At 39.9% G+C, this 26,107-nt stretch overlaps 1 protein-coding gene across 2 annotated transcripts in view; it reads right to left on the reverse strand.

Moving 5' to 3' along the window:
• Positions 1-15,720, reverse strand: part of LOC101670464 (UDP-glucuronosyltransferase 3A2-like) — a 34,593-nt gene extending 18,873 nt beyond the window's left edge. Inside the window, exons 1-3 of one of the 2 annotated variants that reach the window (XM_004738121.2) lie at positions 15,624-15,720; positions 6,526-6,627; positions 3,808-3,813 (exon numbers count right to left, since the gene is read on the reverse strand). In XM_004738121.2, coding sequence (XP_004738178.1) covers positions 3,808-3,813; positions 6,526-6,627; positions 15,624-15,720 — 205 coding nt within the window. Of the gene's footprint in view, positions 1-3,807; positions 3,814-4,279; positions 4,286-6,525; positions 6,628-15,623 lie in introns of both variants that reach the window. The other variant, XM_045079469.1, reaches the window with a different exon arrangement.
• Between the last annotated feature and the right edge of the window lie 10,387 nt (positions 15,721-26,107).

Genomic DNA, 26,107 nt, shown 5'->3' on the forward strand with positions numbered 1-26,107 from the left:
CAATGGACAAAAACAGATGTACCCAATGTTCACAGCAGCAATGGCCACAGTCGCCAAACTGTGGAAAGAGCCAAGATGTCCTTCAACAGACAAATGGATAAAGATCTGGTCCATACATACAATGGAATATTACATCTCCATCAGGAAGGATGAATACCCAATTTTGTATCAACATGGATGGGACTGGAGGAGATTATGCTGAGTGAAATAAGTCAAACAGAGAGAGTCTATTATCATATGGTTTCACTTACTTATGGAGTAAAAGAAATAACATGGAGGACATTAGGAGAAGGGAAGGAAAAGTGAATTGGGGGAAATCGGAGGCAGAGATGAACCATGAGCAACTGTGGACTCTGAGAAACAAACTAAGGGTTTTGGAAGGGAGGGAGATGGGGGGTGAGTGAGCCTGGTGGGTATTAAGGAGGGCACATATTGCATGGAGCACTGGGTGTGGTGCATAAACAATGAATCTTAGAACACTGAAAAAATTAAATTAAATTAAATATATATATATAATCCAAATGTAATAGCCTTGTGAGGTGACAGATGCAAGCCATACTTGTGGTGAACACTTCATAACATGAACAGTTGACAAATCAATATGTCACATACCTGAAACTATTGAAACATTATGTATCAACTATACTTCAATAAAAAGTAATACTTTAAAAAATTAAAAATAAAATGGGACTAACAATGGAAAAAAGAGGATGGGGTCTGTGGAACCTTCCTGTACTATCTTTGCAGCTTTCCTGTAAATCTACCATTATTCCCAAAAAACCAAATGTATTTTTAAAAATACAAAAACAAAAAGCCTATAAACACCCACACAAAGAAAAACATGATCCAACTGTACATACTGTGTTCAAGAGACTCACTGTAGGTCCAATGAGACAGACAGACAGGAAAATGATGGGAAAAGAAATTCTAAGTGAAGAATAAGCAAAAGAAAGCAGATGACCAAATATCAATCACAACAGACTTTAAATCAAGTAAGATTGCAAGAAACAAAGAAGGACATTAAATATTAATAGATGTTCAACACAGCAAGAAGATAGGACTATTATAAGCACATATTCACCTAATGAGAGACCATAAAAATAGCTAAAGCAATAACTGACAGCTGGATATTTCAATATCCACTCTTCAATAATAGATAGAAAAACCAGAAAGAAGATCAGTTAGGAGACAGAAGACGTACACACATTGATCCACTTGGTGTAATAGACATACACAGAACACTCTGCCCAACAGCAGCATACACATTGTTCTCAAGAGTACATAGGACATTTTTCAGCAGAGTCCATTGTTTAGCCACAATAAGTCTCAATAGGTGTTAAAACATACTTATCACAGGCTATCTAACCACACCAGGATGAAGTTAGAAATCAACAGCAAAAAAAGAAAAAAGAAAGAAAGAAAAGAAAAGAAATCAACAGCAGACAGAAAACAGAAAATTCACAAATTATGGAAATTAACATCCTTATAAATAATGCACATATCAAAGAGAAATTACAAGGGAAATCATAAAATACTTACAAAAAATTAAAAATGCTATACAACACACCAAAAGCTATGGGATGCCAAAAGCAGCGGTTAAAAGGGAACTTGGAGTTTTAGTGCTTATCTTAAAAAGGAAGTTATCAAATCAATACCCTATTCTTCCACCTTAAGACACCAGCGAAGAAAGTGTACTAAACCTCAAACAGAAGGCGAAATTGACAAAGACTGGGGGAAACTAATGAAATTGGAAATAGAAAACCAACAGAAGTCAATAAAAGCAGAGCCAGTTCTTTGAAAATATCAAGAACATTTACAAACAAGAAAGATACAAATTATTAGCACCACAGATGAAAGAAGGAACACCACTAATTACCACACAGAAATGAAAAGGACTATAGGAGAACGGGTGATATGGACAAATTCTTAAAGACAGAAACTACCAAAGTTAACTAAAAGAAGAAAAAGGCATTCCAAAGAGACCTATAAAGACAAAAGGTTGTTCCATTTGGGTAAAGAGCACAGAAACTCTTGCCATATAGATATCCAAAATATACCTGAAGGTTACACATGTGTCTCCACACACCAAAGACACAACACACAGCATGAAGCAAGACTCCTTATCCTCTACAGATTTTCAGACATTACTGATTATGAATGACCAAGGCACTGCTTCATTTCTCTACATGCACAATGCTGGTCTTTTGAACAAGACATTCAGTGAAACATTCAGCTCCCTCAACAGCCTCAGGCAGCAGGTCTCATAAAATGCCATAATCGACTTTCTTATAAAAGATCCAACTGAAATAAATGAAACAGGATGTTCTCATCATCAGTCAAACATGAAGGGAAACACCCATTCCAGCCCCACCACCGACTACCATAAAAGCCCAAAAGCATCCTCTTTTCCCTGCTCTCTCAATGTATGTTTGGACCAGATTGAGACTTTCTTTACTCTCTCCATGAAGCCTGATTATGTTATTAATAAGCCATTGCATATTTTTAAATATTTTATGTTTAAGTAATCTCTGCATCCAAAGTAAGGGCTCAAACCCACAACCCCAAGATTGAACGTTGCATGCTCTACCAACTGAGTGAGCCAGGAGCCCCTAATAAACCACTTTATAACCTCTTTGTGTGTATACAAGGCTATAAATCTCAACATTCCAATCTAACTTTGGGGTGGGGAGAAGTTAGAAATCAACAACAGTCTCTCAGGGTGGCTACAACAATTTCAGAAGAAACAATAGTTTTACCCAAAGTCTTCCAGAAAAGTGAAAGAGGAATACTATCCAATTCACTCTGTCAGGAAACTATTGCACTGATAATATTGCCAGAAAAAAGAAAGAAAAAAATCCCAAGAAAATCAGAGAACCATGGAACCACATGGACACGGATATAAAATTTAAACCAAAATTGAACAAATTACATCGAAAATTACATAAAAGAGAAAACACATTGAGACCAAGTGGAATTCGTTCCCAGGACAAAAGGTTAGTTTAACACTTGTAAATCAGTGTCACTCATTATTTTGACAAAACAAGCAAAAAAAAAATCATATATTCATACCAATACATGCCACAGAAGCATGAAATTAGACTTCATCGAGTTAAATATTCTGCTCTTCCAAAGAGAGTGAAAGATAAGTCATGGATTGGAAAGAATATTTGCAGATTTATATCTGATAAAAGACTTATATCCAAAATATCTGAAGATTCAATAATAAGAACTATTTATAATAATAACCCAATTTATGAATGGCAAATTTGGCAAACAGTTACCAGTAAAGATAAATGAATGACAAGCACATGAAAAAAATGTACAGCATCATTAGTGATAAAGGAAATGCATGTGAAAACCACCATGAAATACAACTAAACACTTACACAATGGTGACTAAAAGCGAAAAGACTAACCTTATCAAGTATTGGCAAGGATGTGGTATGCATAGAACTTGCAGTCACTTCGGCTGTGAGAAGGAATGTTACAGCCTCTTGGGAAATGGTGTGGCCCTTTCTTCAAAAGTGAAATATACACCTAACATACGGTTCAGCTACTGCACTCCTACCAGTTAATCCAAAGAAAAGATAATACATGTTTATACACAGGCTTGTACACAACTCTTCACAGCAGGTTTATTTGTAATAGCTCAAATAGGAGACACACTTAATGCCCATCAACAAGCAAATAAATAAAAACATTGTGGCAATAAATACATTGAACATTATTCAGCAATAAAAGTGAGTGAACTATGCATACACACATTATAAATGAATCACAAAATACTTTTTGTTGAGTTCAATAAACCAAAATCTGAGACAGCATAACTGTGATCTGATTTCTATAAAATCTATATGATACAATCTGACATAGGGTGACATATTGGGGATCATTAGGAAATGGGAATGGAAAGGTGGGAGAGTCAGGAGGGGAGATTGCAGAAGGACATTAGACATCTTCTAGTGAGGAACAAATATATTTGTTATCTTGACAATGTTGATAGTTTCACAGGTATAAATACAGACATATGTTATCATATGTATATATCCAAAGGTAACAAATTGAAAATATTATTTCCATACAATGGTTTAAATAATGAAGATAAGGAACTTCAATCTGTGCCCACAAGAAGATGACAGGACCATATTGAAATTCTTTACTAAATAAAACCAGACCAAATACATGCTAAAATGGTTTTTAGACATTGCAACCCAGGTAGTACAGGATATTTGTGGACAGCTGGAGAAAACTTCCAAGATAGAGCTCATGAAGGAGATACCCAGATCTGGCCTGGCCATCTCCCTGAGGGAGCACATCAGATTTGGGGCAGGATATGGCAGCTGGAACTCACAGGGCAGAATACCACAAGAGAGTTATGGGGAGAGAAAGCTCTGGGGTTGGGTTCTTCCTGAGAACGGTCAGTGCAAACATGGGAAGAAACTACCCAAGGCACCATAAAGAATGAAACACAACAAAACCCAGAGGTTATACAGAGCCTCTTCTCAAGCTACTACTCAGTCTTGAGAGTTATTGAAGATCTATGGAAAGCTCCCCGATCAGCTAGATAAAGGTGCATTTTGATCCAACTTCTGTAATTTCTCTCAATAGGATCTAAAATTCAGAGGAAAATAATGGTTGTAATTTATTAAACTCTATAGACCCCAGCAATAAGAAACTGACCTCCCCTTGGTAACAGCAGACTAAGATACTGGGTTTTTTAACTCCCAGGGCTAAAGTGAGCACTGCTTCATAGATAAACTAAGGAGCCCATGAGTCTAATCAAAGCTTGAATTTCAACATAGAGCTTCCTTACATTAGCTACTGATCTCCTCTCCTGCCTCCATACCCAAAGAAAGCTGGACTAAATGACTTCAAGGGGTGGAATTATCTGGTCAGGACAATATCCCACCAGGCAGAAATTTACTTAAATGTTTGTAGGCAAGCCCCCTGAGAACCAAAGATGTAAGTGCACAGATCCCCAATACAAAAGAAGAACTGTCATCTGGGGAATATCTATCTACCTGGTAAAAGGAGAGGCATGACAAGCTCTCTTAGGAAAAGGAAGAGTCAGAATTGCAGACAATTAAGTCCATTTGAAATTGGCATCTTAAACTTGTGATTTCAGTTATTGATTAGAACAATCCTATGTCTCAGCAATATAAAATGGAGCTAACTGAGTTTTTCTGCAGCCATTTATTCATGAAAGTTATAAATAAAAACCTTATGGGGAAGTTATCCAAGCAGGCAGTTAATGCAGGTTCTAAAGTTTCAATATTGAGTGTGCAATCAAGTCAACAAAAATAACCCAATCACATGTTTCTTTATTTGCAGACCTCCCCCAAGGTCTACTGCTGAAGAGAAAATAATCTATTTCAAAACCTCAGAAATCCCCAGTGAATGGTAAATGTTGCAAGAAACTCTGGACTAGTAAAACTTGGAAACAAGAATAAGACTAAAAGAATCCATGGGTCCCCTGAATGGTTAGTAGTTTTGAGTGTAGGTATATTTGTCAAAGAGGTAGAATGTCTACAGCTTTCAGCAGTTCCTCAATCCATAGAAATCACCAAAATGAAACAATCATGGACTACAACTACCATGGTTGTCAGTCAAGGCAAATACACAATTAGACTGACAAACAAAGGGATGTGTATAGGAAGGATAGAAAGGATATCCAGTGAACAAAATAGAAGCCAATTTAGATGATTAAACCGTAACAGAGCCTGAAGTTCAACTCCAAATGTTCATAATTGCTCATATTTGTTTTCATCAAAAATGATTAATTTGGGTTTTTTTAAGTAAAGTTTCAGCAATTCTGAATGAGAAACCCAGAGTTAAAGTTCCAGATCTACCCAACTCTATTATTCACCTGCTATGTGAACATGAACAAATCTTTTGAGTTCTTCGGTCCTCTATATTCCTGTCTGTCAACAAGAGACTTGACCTGATTGATGAGTTTCATCTTAGCTACAAATTTTTTGGATCCAGTGACCCAAGAACATCTAACATCACTATGCACAAAGTCAAGGACAGTCAGTGACTTCTCAAGAAAATAGGATCATCCCACTGATAGATTCTGATCCTAGGATATGACCAAAAGACATTCTTTTAAGAAGCTTTCTTAAAATTCTGGTCTCATAACAAGAGTAGAAAGTAACCTATAAAAGAGAAAGAACAGCTCTCCTTACATAACAGAAGCTAGAAATATGACTAAACCGTTCTGTTCAATACAATTAAAGGCACACCACAGAGCAGCAATTATCAAAATGATCATAATCATGTATGGAGGTTTGCCTGAAATGAAGTGACACCTAGGTAAGGGGGTAAGCCATGGAGTTATGGCATGTGGGGTCCTGGTCTATACAGCCTATTATAATATCCAGCAGGTAACATAAAAACAGACACACACAGATTTTTCCCCTTCTTTCAATATAGCTAGATTCAAACAGATTTTGTGCTAAGCAGTGCTGTACAGAAGACACTGTCTCTCTGGGATAGAAGAATGAAATGATTCATAAAAAAACATACCTGGGATTAAAAATTCTTCTATGTGAAGAAACATAGTGACATTATGACCATGATCTTGAAGAATCTGAGATACCCGGTCCAGCAGGAGATAATGGCTTCCACCTAGGAACAATATAAAATTTCATTTTTGTAAAAATGTGAACAGAGTCTGAAATTGATGTGGAGGATGGGGATATGCAAGATAAGGGGGCAGAGTAGTGTTCATGGTGATCCAAGGAAAATAAATTACTTCCGTACCCCCATCTCACTCTGGATATGCTCCAACAAAGATATCTCTGTCTGGTCTGTCCAAATCTTGACCTGGGGCAATCCTCCATCAGACACTTCCTTTTGTGACTCATAGTCTTCATGTCAGTGTGATGAGCTTCTCTTCTTGGGCCTTAAGGAATTCCTGATCTGAGGTACATACTGATATTAGCCAGACCTTAGGAGACACCATGCCCTAAAGAAATAACTGTACTGGAAATTAGAAACAGTGCTGTGTGGGATTGGGAAGGGTGCGTAGTGGACAATCAGTCAGAGCTCTTTATAGAATACTTCTGTCTGGAAATTCATGTTAGAGTGGGAACAGACCCATGGGAACTTAAATAACAGTCCAAGAAATAGGATTTGAAGCAGAAGGACGTAGACCCACCCTTTAGAATCAAAATCCTGGGAGATTCAAATATACTTGGCAGGATGTTTCAGGCCTGAAAATTGCTGAACATCTAATTAAGGCATTCAGGATAACTATGAACCCTTGGGTGGAACTACAGGATCCTGTATGTGACAGACTGGGGTGTCACCCATCCTAAGACTCCTGAGATTCTAAGGAATGAGAACTTTGATCTTCTGGGAGGTACAAGTTCTATCAATGATTTTCTAGAACCATGAGTGATCACGGACCTCTTTTATTTTAGTCTATGGGTCTCAGAGACAGAGAATGCCATATCAGTAATAAAGGAATAGAATTTGCCCACACTAAGAAGTGGGATTGTTAGCAAGATGAAGATTTCATGATTATTGGGTCAGCAGAGAGGGATGTAGGACTATCGGAAAGGTGTGTATCTGTGGAAATCACTCTAGTCTTTTATATCTGTGCTTGTCCTGCCTGAGGTAACAAGGATTATAGAAAACAAAAACCCCTACTCTCTCAGACTGCCTGCTCTGCCTTCACATTTAGCCCTTGGAAAGAAAGGACACACGGGACAAGCCATCTACAGAGGCAGCCATTCCTGAGGTCTTGGTGAGCCCAGTGCATTCTGGGCTAGAGGTGAGGCTTCCAGTGTCTCCAAACCACACCTACTCCCTCTCAGAGTCTGGAGGAGACGTGCTTTGAAGAGTAAGGAAGTTTGTTTTCTTCTAGTTTTTGTTTTTTGCCACTATTATTAAAAAATTGATTTAAAATAAAAATCAAGGTTTTTAAAATACTGACTTTTAGGAATCCTTACTGTATAGAGTTTGGGGAAGAAGACAGGTTGAAGGTAAGAAACAGTGTGTAAAGTCCAAGTGTGTCTATCATGAAGGTCTGATGTGCTCTTGCAAAAGGCCCCTCATTCCCCTGACCCTCAGAGTGCCTCTCAGGAAATAAAAAGAGTGATGCCCAGTTAGATGAACTCAATGGTTTCTTAAAGTCTAAGATCCCAGATTCACAGGGATCTAAAAGTGATCATCAGAGCCCCCTATCCTTTCACAATGGATCCAAAAGAGTCTTGAGGAAATTCTATCCTATGATGCCTCCTTATCCTGATAAATGTTCTTATTCCCCTTCTGTTGCCTTTGGAGGCAAAAAATAAAGGAAATAAACCTGAGCTCACATAGAACTAACTGCTTCACTGTCTTTCAAAACCTTCCACCACCAAGGGTGAAAACAGAGAGGGGATCCCAAGATCTTGATTATCCTGGGGCCCCCTCCTCTGCCCTGTCAGTTCTCCAGGTGTCTTATTAATGACACATTCCCATTCTATACTGTTGCCCCCAAAAGCCCCCATCCTTGGCCTCCAAGAGCCTGATACTTACCTCACCTTCCACTTTCTACTGGCATCTACTGCACACCCCCAGACTTCTAGGGTGTACCTCTCAAAGTGCCTACCTTCCCTAGAGTAGGTGACTCAAGGTCTCCAGGTCATCACTGGAACTAAATTCTGGCCCCAGTTATGCACAATGGGAATCACCTCCAGAGCAGATAAAAAGAGAGGAAAGGAGGGGCACCTGGGTGGCTTGGTGGATTAATCCTCTGCCTTCAGATTGGGTCATGATCCCAGGGTCCTGGGATCGAGCCCTGCATCGGACTCTGTGCTCAGCGGGGAGCCTGCTTCCCCCTCTCTCTCTGTCTGCTTGTGATAATGAAAGACCCCCCCCTCACCGTCGTTAACTAATTAACTGCTCTTTTGTTGTGTAAGAGTACCCCTCCTCCCCTTGCAATGAAAAGACCCTTCCCCCAGGGTTGAATTCAATGTAACTGCTCTTTTGCCTTTCTGTAACCTCTTGGCTTTTAGGGCATGACACTTGTCTCCTGTTTGAACAAGATACCTTCTCCTAATAGCCGAGGCATGGTCACATAGGCAAGGGGGCTGCATGGTCACGTAGGTCACGTAGACAGGGGGCTGCATAGTCAGGTAGGCAGGATGTCTTTCTGCTGAGTAATAAGGTCAAACTTCCCCTCTTTGTTTCCCCTTCCCGCCTTTCTCTTCGCGCGAGGGGGTCTTCCAAAGCCAATCCGCTAACACCAAGTATGCCTTTTTTCAAATGTTCAAATTGTCAGCCAATCGGCCCCGTCCCATCCGGGACTTGTTTGTACCTGTCTATAAAAATCCTGCACCACCCCAGCCTGGTGTGCTTAGCTAGCAGGAGCTGCTGACCACCCGCAGGCGCCTGCGTAACAATAAAGAACCTCTTGCTGTTTGCATCCTGTGGCAGTGTTGAATTCCTGGGTAAGGGGATCCGCAGGTCTTTCATTTGGAGGTCCCGCCGAGATCATCGGACTCCTGCCCAGGGATCCAACCGACTCTCACTGGGAGGTAAGCTGGTCAGCATTTAAATTTTAATAACTGTGTTCTTGTCTCCTGTCTCGTGTTCTTGTTTGTCCTCTGTCCTGCCTATACGCCTGTATAGGACTGTACTACTACGCGTAGTAGCTCTGTATTCTGGGCAGCTTGAGAAGGAGTTGACGAACTCGGACTTCTCCCCTGCCACCCTGGGGGACGCCCCAGGGATCAGAGGGGCCCGGTTTTTTGGGGCCCCACAAGTATCCGAGGGATACGTCTGTCTGTAGGCCTCAGAGGAAACTTGCAGTTCCTCGCGGCCCTCTGAATCTGTACTTTCGGTGTTGCACCGAAATCGCGCGCGTTTGTCTTTGCCGGCTTGTTAATTGTCTTGTGTCTTGTGTGCTTTTCTCGTCGCCCTTTGTGTTTCCCTTGATTAAGGTTAACTGGAGCCAACTGGGGTTGGTCTAACTCGAGACAGAGACTATAAGGAATATTCCCAAGCAGCTGCCGAAACTCTCTTTGTTTCGGGGAAGTTTCCCTGTGTTCTCTGGCCTGACTTGGACTGCTTAACCCCTCCCCCCTTGCTGGTGGGAAAGCATGGCGTCTGCTCCTCTGTTGGGGCTTAGGAGCTCCAAAACCGGGAATCCTTTCTCTGCCTCCTGGCGGCGCTTTGTTTCTTCTGTTTCCCCCTTACGTGTTTCTGTACCAACGTGTGTGCAGCCTGCATGACTGGCCTCTAGATCATGCACCACAGCTCCTTCTCTCTCCACTGTCAAGGAGCAAGAACAACACCCCCTCGACCTAACACCTCCCCACTCCAGATCTTCCCACGCATGTCTCAGGTAAACATTCAAAGTGGAGTGGGTCCAGGTGGAACATAAATCAGAGTTGGAACTAAGTTGAGTTTGTTGGTTTAATTAAGATAAGACGTGTCTTTGAAGTTACAGCAGTAAATGTGAAACTTTTATTCTATCAGTTTACTGAAGGTCAGATAAGCTTGTGTTACTTGTTAAAATTTGTTAGCAAAGGAATAACTAAACTGATGGTTAATTGTCTGTCTCAAAGTTCTAATGGCTAATTGCTGAAATAGCTTTCAAAGTCTTTGGTAACCTGAAAGTTTTAAAGTTTCGCTTGGATGACAAATGGAATTGAATTGTGGACATCTATATCTTAACCAAACAGGATAAAAAGCTAAGTCGTTAATTACTGGATGTAGGTTTGTGCTTTTGACTTCTTACTGCAAAGAAACTAAGAGTATTTAAATCTGTTGGTAAACTTGTTTGCCACTTAACTGATTGATAAATTGCCACCTGAAGAATTCTGTTGTAACAGTTCACAATTAGTTAATAACTAAAGGTGTTTCTAAGAATACAAAGTTCTGCTTAGTGTAACTAAGACTGATGGAAATAAGGGAAACTATGTAGGAAAGTAGGAGATATGTAAGAAAGATTTAAGGAATGGGAATAAATTTTGTTGAAGGTAAAGGAAGATAATTTTGTCCTAAATGAGATGGTTGTTTGGAAGGAAATGGCTTGGGACAAAACCTGAATGCAAAGGAAAGTTGTAGAAGGTTTGTGAAGGGAGATCTTCAGAAAAGGAATTTTATCTATGGTCAAGAATGGATTAAGATTGAAATGAATGGGTTTTAAAGGTACATTGGTACAAGGCTGAAATTGTCTCTGTTCAAAAGGACAATGTTTTCTTAGATCAATTGATCTGCTGTTAAGAAAATGTAAATGGTTTTCTCTTTGCCAGCCCAGAAAACCCAGTTTCTATGTTTTGTTTTATTAGGTGTTTAACATCCCTAATTATATTTAGGCATATGCTTCAACACTTTCTAAGAGTTTAGCAAATGTTGACAAGATTTAAATTGTAAATCTCTTTAACTCAGGCTTTTTCTTGGTATGTGAAGTTGCTCATGAAGTACTACTGAACCAATGATAAACCTTGGATTACATTTGGGAAAATACTATAACTATTCTAGAGATTCTACGCACTTCCTAAAGTTTTAATGTTTTGAGAGATCACCGCTTGATACTGTAATTATGGAAATGTTATGTATCACAGAAATAACCTGATTTCCTTGCAGCTAAATTGTAAACTCCCGTGTCTCTTTAGCTCTAACCATATCCATTCTGAGTTTTTGGCATTTATAATTGTTTTAATTCTCTTGCAAAATGAGTTTTATCTTCAAGGAGATTCCTATCAAGGACTTACAGGACAAATACAGATATTTGATATACTTGAAAATCCTAAAACTGAAATGGGTAAGAATTTCCAAAACGGACTAAAGCCGCATTCACCAGAATTAGTAACATGGGACTAAATGAACTAAAAGATTATAGTGTTGTGTCTCTTAATGTTTTGTCTTACTTTAAACATTGCTGGTTCTCTTTAATGTTTGCTCTTCCAGACTAGGGATACTTCCTCCTAGTTATCTGTAATTTACAGAGATGTAAAAGTATTGATTTGCAAACAAATCAAAGCATTCAACTTTTCTCTCTATCTGAACCCTCTGAAACCAAAAGGTCTCAGTTAAGCATTCTTCCATGGCAATCAGTCATTTGCATAAGTTCAATAAGAATCTGTTCTCCTTGTAACAGGACACCATTGGAAACATGGGTTATTTTACCAAGGCTTTGGCTGGAATGTCATATTTGAGAAAGACATGCATAGACTCAGATATGACCAGACAGCTTTAAAGGAACTAAGGTTGACTTTATGAAACCTGGAGCCATAAAGCCCCTTGGGACTGTTGGCCTGATACCTTGCTTACAGAGTTCCCAGCAGCCTCACCAGGTGAGTAAAGAATGTCACTCTTTGGTAGGTTCGGAGACTCAGAAGAGGCATTCACCCAAATCAACAGGTATTGCAGGCATGCCTGATGGCAAGTACAGGGCTTGGCTTCTGGCCCGGAGAGGCTACTAAAAGTTTAACCTAGAGATTCCTTATAAGAAGTTCCAGCAAAGCAGATTCTAAAAGATCTATATGATCACACTCACTGTTCTTGCTGAGCTTATGTAAATAATGGGCCAAGTTTGTAAAAACTGGATTTGTTTCACAAGTGAATCAGTCCTGATTTGGCTATCTCTGTAAATGAGGGTTATTTTAGAGAGAAAAATTGTTTTAGTAATGATGAAGTCCCAGAACCTAAGTCAGGTTCGGTGGGGAGAGGTTCGGAGCTGAAGACTAAAGAAAGAATTCTTAAGACATCTTTGGTGCAAAATGGTGGTTTATTAAAGCACGGGGACAGGACCCGTGGGCAGACGGAGATGCTGCTGCCCCGGGTTGTGAGGAGTGGCTGGTTATATACACAGGAGTTGGGTAGGTGAGGACAAAGGGTTGTTCAGAAGGGCTATTGGGATAAAGAAGACTGTCAGGATATGGAAGGCCTGGTTACTATCAAGCCAAGGCCACTTTCCCTCTAATGAGGCACTAACATAAAGACAATTGGGAGTCTCCTGGTGGAATGTTACATTCCTGCTATCAAACGTCCTTGTTAGTGAGATTTAGGTCTTAAAAGAAATTTAACTTTATTTACTTTTCCTTCTACCTCCGTCTCCTTCGGTTTTTTATGGAGGGGAGGGTGACGTTAGGGCTTGAGAAACTGAGTTATGTATCTTTGGAAATTGGGCTATTGATAAGGTAACTTCTTTGTTGTAAATCTCAAGGACATTTATAAACCAAGAGAGACTCCTGCCTTGCAGGACTATGATCTCTGCAAGTTAACTATTTGTTCTTCTTTTAGGGCAGTCAGGGGTGCCTGTGGAATGTCACACATATTACCAAGGGGAGTGGGTGGAGAGGGGGTGCAAGGTGCCAGCCCCTGCTCCGTCCTCAGCCAGCCTCCTGTTCCCTCATCAGTAACACACCTTTATGGATGTTAAATTCTAGATTTGATTGTCTTTAAATGTTTACCTAAGCTAAACAATTTGAGGTAAATTTCAGAGAAGTTGTACAATAGCTCCTTTAGTCGATCTTACTGTTTTGTGGGGATATTCGCAGACCCCACGGCACATGATTAAACAACTGGAAAATGGGATTAATTCCCTACAATTATATAACTTAACTAACACCTTGTGTGTGGCTGGGATAATGAAATTGCCTAAAAGCCAACCTGTCACACTCCATAGGATTAACTATGGACTTGGAGGCACCGTGGATGACCCCACTTTCTTTATGAGTGGATTGAATGATGCATGGGGAACTCCCCTTATCTCTTGACAAGTTTTCTCCCACTTGACAATGATCCTCTGTAATCAGGATATTGTTAAGGCTGGACCACTCAAAGGTCTTCTTATTGGTTTCATCCCTTAGTCATATTTATCCTAGAGGCCACCTCTGTTGAGGTGCAATTGCAAACAGATGCTTTAGCTAAGCATAGAACAGCCCTAATAAAAGAGCCTCAAAGCTCACTATGGGACAGTCCTTGACTGTAATGATGTCACATCAGGTTCAGATTTGTCTTAGAAGCCAAAGGCCACCAATGGATGATGGAGGCCAACTAATTAAATATTGGACTATACTTATAGATATGCCAGAAATAATACTTAAAATTTGTCAAACTTTAAACCTAGTTACCTGTATGCCTGAACCTGACCACTGTACTTCTTCCTCTATAGAGCAAAAATGGTTATTGATCTTGCTTACTCTATATGGCCAGATTTAAGATGCCCCTGTTAAAAATATGAATGACAGTTGGTTTTCTGATGACAGTAGTTTTCATAGAAAGAATAAGAAAAGCTAGGTGTGCCATAGTGCTCACTAGCACTTTGCAATTGCCAAAGCCTAAGAATAAACATTAACACTGACTTGGGCTTCTTATTCTTATCGCCTTATTAACCTTAATATGTTGCTTTGTTCACTGTTTCTCTGCTTGGTGCCGAGACTCCATTGCTACAATGACTACACCACAACAGACGATCCTTATCGCGCCCGAGGACGCCTCTTCACTGTCAGCGCTGGATTCAGCTGCCTCCACCTTTCGTAACTCCCTTATACATTCCTACCCTGATCAATATTGACCCCAGTAGGTAGGGACAGCTTTGCGCCCCTATTCAGCACGAAGAAGTTACAGAAGATGAGACCTTCCACCTTCAACCCCCTTAAAGATTTAAGGGTCAAGATTGTTCAGGGGGAAATGAAGGAGCAGGAGGCTGGCTGAGGAGAAAGCAAAAGCTGGCGCCTTGTACCCCACTTAGTGCAAGAAAAGGACAAATGGATATAAGATTCTATCCATGATCAAGAAAAAGGGGGGAATGAAAGACCCCCCCACACCGTCGTTAACTAATTAACTGCTCTTTTGTTGTGTAAGAGTACCCCTCCTCCCCTTGCAATGAAAAGACCCTTCCCCCAGGGTTGAATTCAATGTAACTGCTCTTTTGCCTTTCTGTAACCTCTTGGCTTTTAGGGCATGACACTTGTCTCCTGTTTGAACAAGATACCTTCTCCTAATAGCCGAGGCATGGTCACATAGGCAAGGGGGCTGCATGGTCACGTAGGTCACGTAGACAGGGGGCTGCATAGTCAGGTAGGCAGGATGTCTTTCTGCTGAGTAATAAGGTCAAACTTCCCCTCTTTGTTTCCCCTTCCCGCCTTTCTCTTCGCGCGAGGGGGTCTTCCAAAGCCAATCCGCTAACACCAAGTATGCCTTTTTTCAAATGTTCAAATTGTCAGCCAATCGGCCCCGTCCCATCCGGGACTTGTTTGTACCTGTCTATAAAAATCCTGCACCACCCCAGCCAGGTGTGCTTAGCTAGCAGGAGCTGCTGACCACCCGCAGGCGCGCGCTGACCACCCGCAGGCGCCTGCGTAACAATAAAGAACCTCTTGCTGTTTGCATCCTGTGGCAGTGTTGAATTCTTGGGTAAGGGGATCCGCAGGTCTTTCAATCTCTCTCTGTCAAATAAATAAATAAAATTAAAAAAAAGAGAGAGAGAGAGAGAGAGAGCGAGAGAGGAAAGGAAACTGCTTTTTCTTTCTCCAGACCCACTCCCTCTTCTCCCTAGTGTGGGATCCAAGCCCTGTTTGGAAAACCATATGGAATGACACTCTGACCCAGGGCTGTCTGCCTGAGCCATAGCTGAGGTGCCTAGGAAGCAGCTGTCTCTAATTCTTCTGCCAAGTCCTCACCTAGGGAAGATGATACAGTCATAATTTTGGCAGCCTCTGAGAGCAGGAATCCAGGCAGAAGGAAGGCAGCAAGCAGGAGTGTCCACTGCCCCGCCATGCTGACTCCTGTTCTAGCTTCAGAGCACAACCCTGTGCCCAGAGCCCTGTCCCAGGAGAACTGCCCAGTAACCTGTGGATTCTGGAAGCATGTGCTGTGTTGGCAGCCAAGGAAATGTGTTTGCAAAGAGCTGGGGAAGAGGAGAGGAGTGGATTTTGCCTCTCTTCCTGTTTGTTAATTCTTACGCAGCTGTTCCTCCTCTCAGTAATCACTCCACTGGTTAATGTGTCCTCACCCTCCCTAACCTGGGGCAATTGGAAGGAGGGGTTCGTGAGTCTCCTTAACCCTCTCGATCCACCACACACTCCACAGAGAAGATACTCTGAACCAGGAATGATAGAGACCTTAGGAAATCACTTTCAAGATAGTTCCATTACCAGGTGACTGAGACATTACCTGTCTCCATTTTAAGGACTCTCTGAATTTTCCCACCTCCTAAGTGCTCTATTGACTTCGTGCTGCCATCCCCATACCCCCTTTCCCCATGTACCTGCTTAAAATCTCTGCTAGTCTCCAATCTCAAGGTCCCCAAATCTGATTCCCAAAGAAAAAATACCTACGTTAATTGCTCAGAGTTTCTTTGGAAAATAACTAAATATTGGTAACAAGTGCCAGTGTCTCCTAAGTGTTAAGCCCCCCTGGAAGGCCAGGTCTTGACCAGAAGCATTGAACCTCCAAAGGTGGGTCTATAGTTCTGAATGGGCATGACAAAGAAGTTCTATTTTTATAAACATCTGAACTTATTCATTAGAAGATTTGTAAAACTCTCCCAATATTATTCTAGTTTTCCCTTGTACTATGTGATTCTATGCATGTGCATTCACAATTATCGTCTGTTCTGGTATTCTATCTTCCCCGTGAAAAATATATCTGCATTATGAACACACCATTTAATATTGATGTGATCACATTGCTTTGTCTACAAATCTTATTTCAATCCTTTCAATGGTCTGATTAATATCCTCCAATGGTCCAATTAATATCCTCTGTTGTCCTATGAATCTGGTGGTTCAGGAACAAATCCAGATCACAGTGCCATTAGTTATCACTTCTATTCATCTCCTTTAGTGAGGACTGACTTTTAGCCCTTTTTTGTCTTTCATGTCATTGATATTTTAAAGAGTATAAGCTGCTTATTTTGTATAATGGATCCTAAATTGGGTTTGCCTGATGCTTCTCATTACAGTTCAGGTTACTAGGGAGTTTGGTGGGAATACTACAAAGATGGTGTTGATTCCATCTCAGTGAATCACAATGGGAAGCTCATGATGTCAGATGGTCCTGTTGTTAGAGATAAAAACTCTATCCCTTGTTTAAGGTGGTGTTCACCAAGATTCTCAACTGTAAAGTTGCTATTGTTTACCCTATAATTAAGGAATAATATGTGGAGAGACATTTTGAAACTAAATATTCTGTTCCTATCAAATTTCACTCACTCATTTTATCATCTTTCATATTTCTTATGTTTCAAGTATTATTGTCATGGTGGCAAATTAATGATTTTTTATTATGTTCAGTTACCCGCTGTATAGTACATGATTAGTTTTTGACGTAGTGTTCAATGATTCACTAGTTAAGTATAACACCCATTGCTCACCACAACAATATCCTTAATATCCATCACCCTGTTACCCTTCTCTCAAAACTCCTCCCCTCGGAAACCCTTAGTTTGCTTCCCAGCATCCAGTCTCTCATGATTCTTCTACATCTCTGATTTCTCCCCCTTCAGACTTCCTTCCCTTCCCTTATGGTCTTCCATGCTATTGCTTATGTTCCACATATGAGTGAAACCATATGATAATTATTTTTCTCTGTTTGACTTACTTCGCTTAATATAATCCCCTCTAGTTCCACCCATGTCAATGAAATGGTGGGTATTCATCCTTTCTGATGGCTGAATAATATTCCATCATATATAGTACCACCTCTTTATCCATTCATCCACTGAAGGCAATCTCCACTGTGCAGAAGCTTTTTATCTCAATGAAATCCCAAAAATTCATTTTTGCTTTTGTTTCCCTTGTCTTTGGAGACATGTCTTGAAGGAAGTAACTGTGGTCAATGTCTAAGAGATTACTGTCTATGTTCTCTATATCATTCATACAGGGTCTACCAAACAAGAAAATCTAACAACTATGAAGATCTATGCCCCCAACATGGGAGCAACCAACTACATAACCCAGCTATTAACAAAAATAAAGAGTCAGATCAACAATAATACATTAATAGGAGATTTTAACACTCCACTCTCAGCTTTGGACAGATCATCTAAACAGGAAATCAACAAATAAGAGCTTTGAATGACACATTGGGCCAGATGGACTTCATAGATAGATATATATATATATATATATCTGTGAGTATAGATATATACTCATTCTTCTCAAATACACGAAGAACTTTCTCTGAAGTAGACCACATATCAGGTCACAAATCAGGTCTCCACTAATACCAAAGATTGAGATTATTCCCTGCATATTATCAGACCACAAGGCCTTGAAACTGGAACTCAATCACAAGAAAAAAATTTAGAAGGAGTTCAAACACTTGGAAGTTAAAGAGCATCCTGCTAAAGAATAATTGGGTCAACCAGAAACTTAAAGAACTTAATCAATTCTTAGAAACTACCTTAGTCCAAAACCTGTGGGATACTGCAAAGATGGTCCTAAGACGGAAATACATAGCCATCCAAGCCTCTCTCAGAAAATTAGAAAAATTCCAGATGCAAAGCTAACCTTATACCTGAAGGAACTGGAGAAATAACAGCAAATAAAACCTAAACCAAGTGGGAAAAGAGGGCTTCCATTGCTTCCAGATTGTTTTACTTGTTGGCATATAGTTGCTGGTAATAATTTCTAATAATTGTTTCTATTTCCTTGGTGTTAGTCACGATCTCCCATTTCATTCATAATTTTATTATTTTGGGTCCTTTTGAAAACTTACAAACTACCAAGACTGAAACAAAAAGAAATAGACAATCTGAATAGACAAATAACCAGTAACAAGATTGAAGCAGTAACCAAAAACCTCCCAAAAGAGTCCAGGGCCAGATGGCTTTCCAGCAGAATTCTACCAAACATTTAAAGAAGAAATAATACCTATTCTACTGAAGCTATTCCAAAAAATAGAAACAGAAGGAATACTTCCAAATGTCTTCTGTGAGACCAACATTACCCTGATCCCAAAACCAGGAAAAGAGCCCATCAAAGGAGAACTGCAGACCAATATCTCTGATGAACATGGATGCCAAAATACTCAATAGGATCCTAGCTAATATGATCCAACAGTACGTTAAAGGGATTACTCACCACAACAAAGTGGGTTTTATTCCTAGGATGCAAGGGTGGCTCACATTCACAATTCAATCAGTGTGATAGAGCACATCAATAGAAGAAAAGAAAAGACCATATGATCCTCTCAATTGATGCAGAAACAGTATTTGACAAAATACAACATCTGTTCCTGATTAAAACTCTTTGGAGTATAGAGTTAAGGGAACATTCCGCAATATCATAAAAACCATCTATGAAAAGCCCAAGGGAATATCATTAACAATGATAAACAATGAAAAGCTCTCAGCTTTTTCCTTCAGGTCAGGAACACAACAGGGATGCTCACTCTCACCACTGTTGTTCAACATGGTGCTAGAAGTCCAAGCCTCAGCAGTCAGACAACAAAAAGAAATAAGGGCACCCAAATTGGCAAAGAAGAAGTCAAATTCTCTCTCTTCACAGATGACATGATTCTTTATGTGGAAAACTCTAAAGACTCCAGTCCGAAATTAGAACTCATATAACAATTCAGCAATGTGGCGGGATTTAAAATCAATGCACAGAAATCAGTTGCTTTCCTATACACTAACAATGTAACTGTAGAAAGAGAAATTAAGGAATCAATTCCATTCACAGTAGCAACAAAAACCATAAGATAGCTAGGAATAAACATAACCAAAGAGGTAAAGGATCGATACTCTAGAAACTACAGAACACTTATGAAAGAAATTGAGGAAGACACAAAAAGATGGGAAAATATTCCATGCTCATGGACTGGAAGAATAAACATTATTAAAATGTTTATCTTACCCAGAGCAAAATACACTTGAAATGCGATCTCTATTAAAATATCGTTGGCAAGGAGGAGTCAAGTTGGTGGAGAAGTAGCAGGCTGAGACAATATCAGGTAGCAGGAGATCAGCTAGATAGCTTATCAAACCATTCCAAACACCTACAAATCCAACAGGAGATATAAGAGAAGAGCAGTAATTCTAGAAACAGAAAATCAACCACTTTCTAAAAGGTAGGACCTGCAAAGAAGTGAATCCAAAGTGACAGAAAGATAGACTGCAGGGGGAGGGGCTGGCTCCCAGCAAGTAGCAGAACAATGGAGCACAAAATCAGAACTTTTAAAAGTCTGTTCCACTGAAGGACATTGCTCCAGAGACTAAACTGGGGTGAAGCCCACACGGGGGGCTCAGGTCCCGTGGGGTCACAGAAGGATCGAGGATGTCTGAGTGTCGTGAGCTCACAGGTATTAGAGCAGGGAAGCCGGCTACAGAGACAGAGACAAGGAGTGAGGTCTCAACTCAGGGTTACCTTAAATTGTGATCTATGGCAAAGACCACTGTTCTGTGAGTGGTGACCCCACAAGATCCGGGGAGACACCCCTGGAGGAGTGCGAGGATCTGTGGGGTTTGGAGACTCCAGGCAGGGCTGTGTGCCAGAGACAGAGACACTTGGTCACAGGCTGGATGAGCTTGGCATGCTGTCAGAGGCCAGGGAGATGGGAGTGATTGAGTGCTTTTCTCTGAGGGCTCACTGAGGAGTGGGGCCCCGAACTCTTGGCTCCTCCAGGATGGAGATTGAGAGGCTGCCATTTTTATTCCCATCCTCTGGAACTCTACAGAAAGTGTTCAGGGAAAAAAAGCTCCTGAAATCGTACCCGAGTGGGTTACTTAGCCTGGCCCTTTGTAAGGGCAGTGCAATTCCTCCTTGGGCAAAGACAGTGGAGAATCACTGCAACAGGCCCCTCCCCAAGAAGATCAGCAAGAAATCCAGCCATGACCAAGTTCACTTACCAAGGAGAACAGTGGAATTCCAGAGGAGGAGAAAACAAAGAATGGAATTCATGGCTTTCTCCCCATGATTCTTTAGTCTTGCAAAGTTAATTAATATTTTTAATTTTATTTTTTTCTTCCGCTAATTTAACGTTTACCCTTTCCTCTTTTAATGTTTTATAACTAGTTTATGTTAACAATGCCTTTAAAAAAATCTTTTTTTGAAACTTCATTATTACAGTCATATTTTATCCTTCATTGTATCGAACTTTATTTTTTGTATACACATAGGGTTTTTTCTTCTAAAAAAATTGGGGACAAAACTTCTTCTAATAGATCAAAATATACCCAAAATCTAGCACAGGGCTTTGTTCTAGTCTCCAGCCTGAGCAAATTCTCTCCACTTTCTTTTTCTTTATTCTCCCAACTGACTTATCTTATCAACTCTTTTTTAAAAAATTTTTTTAAAAATTTTCATCTTTAAAGTCATATTCCATCCCTTCATTGAGTTTACCCTTATATATGTTTTTCATTCCTTAAAATTTGGGGAGGTAGTTTCTTCTTTTTTTTTTTAAGATTTTATTTATTTATTTTGCAGACAGAGATCACAAATCAGACAGAGATCACAAGTAGGCAGAGACAGGCAGAGAGAGAGGGAGAAGCAGGCTCCTTGCTGAGCAGAGAGCCCCATGTGGGGCTCAATCCCAGGACCCTGGGATCATGACCTGAGCCAAAGGCAGAGGCTTTAACCCACTGAGCCACCCAGGTGCCCCAGGAAGTAGTTTCTTCTAAGAGACCAAAATACTCCCAAAATTAAGTGGGTGACCCTGTTCTATTCACCAGTCTAATATATATATATATATATATATATATATATATATATATATATATGTGTGTGTGTGTGTGTGTATGTACATATATATATATATACAACACACATTCTTTTTTAAGTTTTTTCTTTTTTTTTTTAATTATTTTTTTCTTTTTTTAATTTTTTTTCTGAACTTTTTACCCCCTTTTTTCTCCCCCAATTTGGGGTCTCTTCTGATTTGGTTAGCATACATTTTTCTGGGGTCATTGGCACCCTTTTCGTATTTTATTCTCTCATTCATATATTCTTATCTGGGTAAAATGACAAGGCAGAAAAACTCACCACAAAAAAAAAAAAAGAAGAAGAACAATAAAAAAGAACAAGAGGCAGTAGCAAAAGCTAGGGCCTAATCAATATGGACATTGGTAATATTTCAGATCTATAGTTCAGAATGATGATTCTCAAGGTGCTAGCCAGGCTCAAAAAAGACATGAAAGATATTAGAGAAACCCTTTCTGGAGAAATAAAAGCCCTTTTGAGAAATAAAAGAAGAAAGTTCTAACCAAGTTGAAATCAAAAAAGCTATCAATGAGGTGCAATAAAAAATGGAGGCTATTACTGCTAGGATAAATGAGGCAGAAGAGAGAATTAGTGATACAGAAAACCAAATGACAGAGAATAAAGAAGCTGAGCAAAAGAGAGACAAACAACTACTGGACCACAAGGGTAGAATTTGAGAGATAAGTGTTACCATAAGACAAAACAATATTAGAATAATTGGGATTCCAGAAGAAGAAGAAAGAGAGAGGGGAGCGGAAGGTATATTGAAGAGAATTATTGTAGAGAATTTCCCTAATATGGCAAAGGGAACAAGGATCAAAATCCAGGACGTGCAGAGAAGCCCCCTTAAAATCAATAAAAATAGGTCCACACCCTGTCATCTAATAGTAAAATTTACAAGTCTTAGTGACAAAGAGAAAATCCTGAAAGCTGCCTGGGGCAAGAAGTCTGTAACAGACAATGATAAAAATATTAGATTGGCAACAGACTTATCCACAGAGACCTGGCAGGCCAGAAAGAACTGGCATGATATATTCAGAGTACTAAACAAGAAAAACATGCAGCCAAGAATACTATATCTATCTAGGCTACCATTGAAAATAGAAGGAGAGATAAAAAGCTTCTAGGACAAACAAAAAGAATTTTTTTTCTAAAAGAATTCGTAAACAACAAACCAGCTCTACAGGAAATATTGAAAGGGGTCCTTTCAACGCAACTAGGAGATGGTTCTTTGAAAGAATTAATAGGACTGATAAACACCTGGCCAGACTTATCAAAAAGAAAATAGAAAGGACCCAAATAAATAAAATAATGAATGAAAGAGGAGAGATCACAACCAACACCAAAGAAATACAAATAATTATAAGAACATGTTATGAGCAACTATATGCCAGCAAATTTGACAATCTGGAAGAAATTGATGCATTCCTAGAGGCATATAAACTACCAAAACTGAATCAGGAAGAAATAGAAAACCTGAACAGACCCATAGCCAGTAAGGATTCAGCAGTCATCAAAAATCTCCCAACAAACAAGAGCCCAGGGCCAGACAGCTTCCCACGGGAATTCTACCAAACATTTAAAGAAGAATTAAATCTGGGGTGCCTGAGTGGCTCAGTGGGTTAAAGCCTCTGCCTTCGGCTCAGGTCATGATCCCAGGGTCCTGGGATCGAGCCCTGCATCGGGCTCTCTGCTCTGCAGGGAGCCTGCTTCCTCCTCTCTCTCTCTCTGTCTGCCTCCCTGCCTACTTGTGATCTCTGTCAAATAAATAAATAAAATCTTAAAAAAAAAAAAAAAAGAAGAATTCAATCTGGTATCGTGATGCCCCCAGTTTTATTTTTGTTTTTCAAAATTTTCCTTAGCAATTTGGGGTCTCTTCTGATTCCATACAAATTTCTGAATTATTTGCTCCAGGTCTTTGAAGAATACTGGTGGAATTTTGATCAGAATGGCATTAAAAATACAGATTGCTCTAGGCAGTATAGACATTTTAACAATGTTTATTCTTCCGATCCAAGAGCATGGAATGGTGTTCCATCTTTTTGTGTCTTCTTCAATTTCCTTCATGAGTGTTCTGTAGTTTCTCAAGTACAGATCCTTTACCTCTTTGGTTAGGTTTATTCCCAGGTATCTTATGGTTCTTGGTGCTATAGTAAATGGAATCGATTCTCTAATTTCCCTTCTGTATTTTCATTGTTAGTGTATAAGAAAGCCACTGATTTCTGCACATTGACTTTGTATCCTGCCACGTTGCTGAATTGCTGTATGAGTTCTAGTAGTTTGGGGGTGGAATCTTTTGGTTTTTCCATATAAAGAATCATGTCATCTGTGAAGAGAGAGAGTTTGACTTCTTCATTGCCAATTTGGATACCTTTTATTTCTCTTTGTTGTCTGATTGCTGTTGCTAGGACTTCTAATACTATGTTGAACAAGAGTGGTGAAAGTGGGCAACCTTGTCTTGTTCCTGATCTCAACAGGAAGGCTGCAAGCTTTTTCCCATTGAGGATGATATTTGCTGTGGGTCTTTCATAGATAGATTTGATGAAGTTCAAGAATGTTCCCTCTATCCCTATACTTTGAAGCATTTTAATCAGGAACGGATGCTGAATTTTGTCAAATGCTTTTTCTGCATCAATTGAGAGAACCATGTGGTTCTTCTCTCTTCTCGTATTAATTTGTTCTATCACATTGATTGATTTGTGAATGTTGAACCATCCTTGTAGCCCAGGGATGAATCCTACCTGGTCATGGTGGATAATCTTTTTAATGTGCTATTGGATCCAGTTTGCTAGGATCTTGTTGAGAATCTTAGCATCCATATTCATCAGTGATATTGGTCTGAAATTCTCCTTTTTGGTAGGGGCTTTTCCTGGTTTGGGGATCAGGGTAATGCTGGCTTCATAGAAAGAGTCTGGAAGTTTTCGTTCTGCTTCAATTTTCTTAAACAGCTTCAGGAGAATAGGTGTTATTTCTTCTTTGAAAGTTTGGTAGAATTCCCCAGGGAATCCATCAGGTCCTGGGCTCTTGTTTTTTGGGAGGTTTTTGATCACTGCTTCAATCTTGTTACTAGATATTGGTCTCTTCAGGTTGTCGATTTCTTCCTGGTTCACTGGGGGCATCACGTTATCTGATTTCAAGCTTTATTACAAAGCTGTGGTCACCAAGACAGCATGGTACTGGCATAAAAACAGACACATGGACCAGTGGAACAGAGTAGAGAGCACAGATATGGACCCTCAACTCTATGGTCAATTAATCTTTGACAAAACAGGAAAAAATATACAGTGGAAAAAAGACAGTCTCTTCAATAAATGGTACTGGAAAAACCGGACAGCTATATGTAGAAGAATGAAACTCGACCCTTCTCTTCCACCGTACACAAAGATAAACTCAAAATGGATAAAAGACCTCAATGTGAGATAGGAATCCATCAGAATCCTAGAGGAGAACATAGGCAGATATCTCTTTGATATCAGCCACAGCAACTTCTTTCAAGATATGTCTCCAAAGGCAAAGGAAACAAAAGCTAAAATAAACTTTTGGGACTTCATCAAAATCAAAAGCTTCTGCGCAGCAAAGGAAACAGTCAACAAAACAAAGAGGCAACCCACGGAATGGGAGAAGATATTTGCAAATGACAGTACAGACAAAAGGTTGATATCCAGGATCTATAATGAACTCCTCAAACTCAACAGGCACAAAATAGGCAATCATATCAAAAAATGGGCAGAAGATATGAACAGACACTTCTCCAATGAAGACATACAAATGGCTATCAGTCACATGAAAAAATGTTCATCATCACTAGCCCTCAGGGAGATTCAAATTAAAACCACATTGAGATATCACCTTACACCAGTTAGAATGGCCAAAATTATCAAGACAGGAAACAACATGTATTGGAGGGGATATGGAGAAAGGGAAACCCTCTTACACTGTTGGTGAGAATGCAAGTTGGTGCAGCCTCTTTGGAGAACAGTGTGGAGATTCCTCAAGAAATTAAAAATATAACTTCCCTATGACCCTGCAATTGCACTCCTGGGTTACCCCAAAGATACAGATGTCGTGAAAAGAAGGACTATCTGTACCCCGATGTTTATAGCAGCAATGGCCACAGTTGCCAAACTATGGAAAGAACCAAGATGCCCTTCAACAGACGAATGGATAAGGAAAATGTGGTCCATATACACTATGGAGTATTATGCCTCCATCTTCAGAAAGGATGAATACCCAGCTTTTGTCACAACATGGACGGTACTCAAAGAGATTATGCTGAGTGAAATAAGTCAAGCAGAGAGAGTCAATTACCAGATGGTTTCACTTAGTTGTGGAGCATAACAAATAGCATGGAGGACATGGGGAGTTAGAGAGGAGAAGGGAGTTGGGGGAAATTGGAAGGGGAGGTGAATCCTGAGAGACTTTGGACGCTGAAAAACAATCTAAGGGGTTTGAAGTGGCCGGGG

This window comes from Mustela putorius, unplaced genomic scaffold, assembly GCF_011764305.1.
Source record: "Mustela putorius furo isolate JIRA1106 unplaced genomic scaffold, ASM1176430v1.1 tig00000407_pilon_pilon_pilon, whole genome shotgun sequence".
In the NCBI taxonomy this organism is placed as follows: Eukaryota; Metazoa; Chordata; class Mammalia; order Carnivora; family Mustelidae; genus Mustela; species Mustela putorius.